Source organism: Plectropomus leopardus, unplaced genomic scaffold (assembly GCF_008729295.1).
Source record: "Plectropomus leopardus isolate mb unplaced genomic scaffold, YSFRI_Pleo_2.0 unplaced_scaffold28274, whole genome shotgun sequence".
Classification (NCBI taxonomy): Eukaryota; Metazoa; Chordata; class Actinopteri; order Perciformes; family Serranidae; genus Plectropomus; species Plectropomus leopardus.
The window spans coordinates 382-5,902 of record NW_024630795.1 but is presented as its reverse complement, the minus strand read 5'-3'; the positions used below and the strand labels follow the sequence as shown (position 1 = coordinate 5,902).

The following is a 5,521-nucleotide window of genomic DNA, read 5'->3' as shown; positions in this document are numbered from 1 at the left end:
TATTTTCGTGAGTAGTGTGAGTTTGGATTTGATATAGTTAGATTAATAAAAAATGTTCGCCTTTTTTTATTCTCCGTTCACTGTGGAGGGTAAAATGATATTTTAGGTCCCAGTCTGTAACTGGGACCAGTTTGTTGGTCCCTGAGTGAAGCTGCTGATCAGAGCAGCAGGTTGACTCTTTGTGTGTGTGTGTGTGTGTGTGTGAGAGAGAGACAGGAACAAACAGGATGCTTGTTTACATCCTCCAGGGGCTTTTTAGGGTCATGTGAGATTAACCAGTGACTTACTGGGTGTGCTCCAGTTAGAGACGCGGCACAGAGCGGCGCTCAGCTGGTTTTCTGCGGTTTCCTCTGTTTGAACGCCGTCAACAAAATGGCCCACGGTGAACCAGCGTCTCGAGAAAACAGAGCACGAGTTCCTTCAGCTCTGTGAACGCTGATTTAACTCTTTGAAACCTGAGCAAACATGATGGATCTCTCCTGACGGGGGGGCAAAGAGCGACTCAGCAAGATATGTCCCAAAAATTAGCAAAAAAGGTTCTGGCCCAAATGTGTACCATATCTAAGAGCACATTCAGGATGAAAAGGGCGAAAATGCAGCAAACAGTCCGTAGGGGCAAAATTTTGTTAAATAAAATCCGGTTGCTCAAACTAAAGTGAACAAAATTTTCTGTTTTTTTACTTCTTTTTTTCAAAATTTGTTGTTTAGGTTCGTTTCCAGGAGCGAATCACCATCCTGCGAGGGAACCACGAGTCACGGCAGATCACGCAGGTCTACGGCTTCTACGACGAGTGCCTGAGGAAGTACGGCAACGCCAACGTGTGGAAGTACTTCACAGACCTGTTCGACTACCTGCCTCTCACCGCACTGGTGGACGGACAGGTGGGACAATCTGCCAGGACAACTCTGTCCTCAAATGATCGACTCTCTTAGTGGACTTAATATACGTTAGAGGGCAAACGATATGGTTTCTTTAGTTTGAGTTTTACTTCCAGATTGTGTTGAAATAAAACGCTTCAGACTGAGGTGACGACAGACGGTTCTCCGGTTCTCCGGTTCTCCGGTTCTCAGGTTTGTCTCTGCAGAGGAACCTCAGTCATCGCTTGTGTTTTTATTTCAGATCTTCTGTCTCCACGGAGGTTTGTCTCCCTCTATAGACACTCTGGATCACATACGAGCTCTGGACCGCCTGCAAGAAGTCCCACATGAGGTAATAAGAATAATAATGATGATAATAACAAACTGTGTAGAGCGTCTTTATTGTTGCAGCCCAAAGTGCGTCACAGTTTAAAAGAAATCAAATAAAAACGACGGGCAGTGATAAAATATGAAAGTCGCAGTAAAAAGTACAGAGGCCAGTAAAAAAATATTAAAAATAAGAGATTTGACTTGATCAGATAAAACATGCGGACCCCCCCCCCCGTCGGTGTTTTAGGGTCCGATGTGTGACCTGCTGTGGTCGGACCCCGATGACCGCGGTGGGTGGGGCATCTCTCCCCGAGGTGCTGGCTACACCTTCGGACAGGACATCTCCGAAACCTTCAACCACGCCAACGGCCTCACTCTGGTGTCCCGCGCCCATCAGCTGGTCATGGAGGTACAACACACACACACACACACACATACACACACACACTCAAAAAGTCATTTTCATTTGTTATTTTCTACGAAAGTTGAAAACCTTCAGGAGTCTTAAAATTCCTCGTTTATCCGACCAACCGTCCAAAAACGTGTTTGACCCTTTAAAAACAGACCTGCTGTGTGTGATCGTTGTTTGCATCATCCTGTTAAAATCCATCGAAATTAAGAACCACAGTCGTGAGAAGAAAGGCGGTGCGACGCGGCTTTAAAATAATGTGATATTTTATATATACCTCAGTGTTTTGAAATGTCGTTTAATGTACTAAAGTACTAAAATATAATTTTTTCTGTGAACTGCAGTTACGATAAAGTTACTGCCGTCACATAATAAAGATGAATATCCTGCTGTTGAGATAAAATTTCATAAAGTAAGGTTATAAGGAAGTTAAATAAATTACTTTTAACAGGAAAGTTATAGTTAAATAAATCACTCTGCTGTCTGTGAGGCAGAGAGACGCCGCAGAGACGGAGAGACAAAAATCGTACGAAAATAAAAGCTACAACATTCATTCTTTTAGCAGCAGAGAGCGAAGGATCCTGTCATTCGCGACGCCACTGCATGACGTTACCTACGCTGCAGAAACATGCTGCAGAAACATGCTGCAGAAACAACGCTGCGCTGCAGAAACACGCTGCAGAAACATGCTGCAGAAACAACGCTGCGCTGCAGAAACACGCTGCGCTGCAGAAACATGCTGCAGAAACACGCTGCGCTGCAGAAACACGCTGCGCTGCAGAAACATGCTGCAGAAACACGCTGCGCTGCAGAAACATGCTGCAGAAACAACGCTGCGCTGCAGAAACACGCTGCGTAAAATTTTATGAAAAAAAGACTGAATTTTGTAGCATTTTTAAAGACAAAATTTCAGTTCTTTCATGAGTAATTATGGTTTATTGACATAAGCTTTTAGCTCAGGATGTGCAGATTGGAGCATTATGATATGAAGCATTTGAAAACGCTCCAAAAACAAAAATAAATAAATAAATGGATAAAAACAAAGCAGGCACTGCAGAACCATTTCTATTACAGAGTTCAAAGGGTTAATTTACAGTCTTGTATGAAAAAATGTGCATCATAAACTCGTGTGTGAGACACTTTAACTGACTTTTGGCATTTTGCATAAAAAAATAAAATATTTATTTAATCAGCAAATCCATCAGTGGAATGTGGAACAGCCGTGCTGATTGTCATTCGGATTTTTTTTTTTTTTTTTGGAAATGTAAAAAAACACTCGTTTGATCCCATCTGATGGAAAACCACAAACGCACGTTTGATATTTTTCAGCTTCAGTGTTTTTATTTTAGTCGAGTTGACTCTGACGTGCTCCCCCACAAGTGGACTGAAGGATCCCAAAACCCTTGCGTCTCCACGGCAACGCAATATATTAAAAGTTGTGCGGGTGCAGTGCTCCTCCAGCTCCTGTTTCTGCAGCAGTTTCACTCCCACTGTGCTTCACCCCGACACACACACACACACACACGCACACACACACACACACACACACACACACACACACAGTCTGCAGCTGCATCAGTGACGATTTTAACTCATTTATATTATTTAAATAAAGATGTCATTGATCAGAGGAGAATCTTTTCATCGTCAGGAGACGCAGAAACAATTGAGCGAAATGTTTTCGATCGCCGGATGTGATTGTTTCTCTCTGCTGATGAATCCAGTAAAAACGTTTAACCGCGTCTCATCGCACCTTCAGGGCTACAACTGGGGCCATGACAAGAACGTGGTGACCATCTTTAGTGCTCCAAACTACTGCTACCGCTGTGGAAACCAGGCAGCCATCATGGAACTGGACGACACTCTGAAATACTCTTTGTAAGTATGGAGACTTTTCGGGAGTCCGACTTCATGTTTGAATAGAAAATGAGAAGGAGGCTTCACAGATGTTTTTCTTTTGTTCTTATCTACATCATGTCAAAACCTCATCAACTGCACGTCGCCATTAAACTGTCTGAGTCATTCCCGAAAGAAAAAATACAGTAAAATATGATGAATAATACAGTAACATTGTGACAAAAACCAATAAAATCATGACAAAAAATATGGCAAAATAGAGTAAAACATACCAAAAAGATAAGGATAATCAAAGCCAAGAATACAGTAAAATCAAATCAAGCTATTGTAAAATCATGACAAAAATACATTGTTGTTCATTGTTATTTGTATTGTTTATTTTTTCTGTCGGTGTTCACATGCACGTTATTTACTTTGGTATTTTGGGCGAAAACAGTCAAATTACTGTCACTCAAAAGTGTAATTTCAAAAATACCAGGGGCAATAAATATATATTTTTAAATACAAATAAATGAGCTTAGTTAGTTATTATGATGTGCATTTATACTTAAATACTTAATAGGTAATAATTGTGGAATTATGAAATAAAAGTCCCTGAAATAAATGTAAATATAAATAGTCCTTTTACACTTTTTTTTATAAAAATAAATAACCTTATTTAAAATATCAAATATATATAATTCTATATCTGATTTAGCCATGTATATATTTATACTGTCAGTTAGTTATATATTTATTGGCTCATTTATTTTTAGGATTTATGTCAGATGTAGTTATTTTAATTTTTTTAATTGCCTTAATTTCCACATTAAAAGTCTGCTTCCTGCGTCAAACGTTTATAAATTAATGTTGTATTATTTTAACGATGTCGTCGATAACGAACTCTCTCTGCCTCCTCAGCCTTCAGTTTGACCCCGCCCCCCGCCGCGGCGAGCCCCACGTGACCAGACGCACTCCTGACTACTTCCTGTGAATGTCCAAAGCCATCCCTGTCAATCATCCACGAAGCTCCACCCCCCTCCTCCCCCACCCCCACCCCTTCATTTTGGATGGAAAGAAGATATTAATAATAAAGATGATGCTGTACCGGGAGAATAGAAACAAACGATTGGCTGACAAACCAAGATTTAAACAAAAAGAGCGAAACGTAACGAGCGGCCCCCTCTACGGTCTTGTTTTCGATATGCTGTCATTAACGCTGTGCTTCTGGGGAAAACCAACACGTACAACTATGATCTGTTTTCTTTCTTTTCTTTTTTTTTGTTTATTACATGTTTGAAAACGAGATAATAAAACTACCAACGTGGACCAAATGTGCCATATTCTGATCCTTTTACAACATGTACAACGCGCAATGTTTCTTTTTGTTTTTCTGTTTTTGTTTTGTTTTAGACCAGCACTAAAACCCGACCTACCTGACGACGTCACCACACCACACACCTTCATGGCATATGTGCTTTTTTCTGTTGCAAGAATAATTTTAAAAAAGGAGAAAAAAAAGGAAAAAAAAGTTTGCTTCAAGTAGTACAGCTGTCAGTTTAGCTGTCCAGGCTGCAGCCGGTGGTCATCTCAGCAAGTATATTACTGTAATTTGAATAAAGACAACAGACGTATGAAATAAAAATGTCCTATTGACAAACTACTGCCACGTGTCCCTGTCTTTCTTTAGCTGCGTTTGTACTTCGGTCAAACATTTTGGGAAAATAAACACGTAAACGTGGTTTCTTTCAGGAAAATCTCAGCACCACGTCACGTTTAGGTTCACTCAGAAAGAAATTTAAGAAATGAGATTAAATGCTCAAATAAATATAACAGTTATGGTTTAGAGATGGATTTCATTTATTTTATTAGAATTAGGATTTCATCACAAGACAAGGTAAAAAAACAAATTATTACCAAAAAATGCAGTAAAATCGTGTATTATTGTCATGTATTATCAGAAAATGTAAAGTCTCGATGAAACTACAGTAAAATAATTAAAGTGTGAAATTATTTTTTTTAAAGAGTTAAATCGTGTAAAAATAAATGATTACAAAATAGTTATTACAGTAAATTCATTACAAAATG

The 5,521-nt window shown here is 39.5% G+C and overlaps 1 protein-coding gene across 1 annotated transcript; it reads left to right on the top strand.

The window, feature by feature from the left end:
* Positions 1-708: 708 nt before the first annotated feature.
* On the top strand, positions 709-5,097 carry LOC121938043 (serine/threonine-protein phosphatase 2A catalytic subunit beta isoform-like; the record flags this gene model as incomplete). The annotated part of the gene is made up of 5 exons (XM_042481332.1): positions 709-882; positions 1,121-1,210; positions 1,436-1,597; positions 3,357-3,475; positions 4,355-5,097. Coding segments are annotated over 5 exons (618 nt in total), but the record flags the coding sequence as incomplete, so codon positions are not given.
* Between the last annotated feature and the right edge of the window lie 424 nt (positions 5,098-5,521).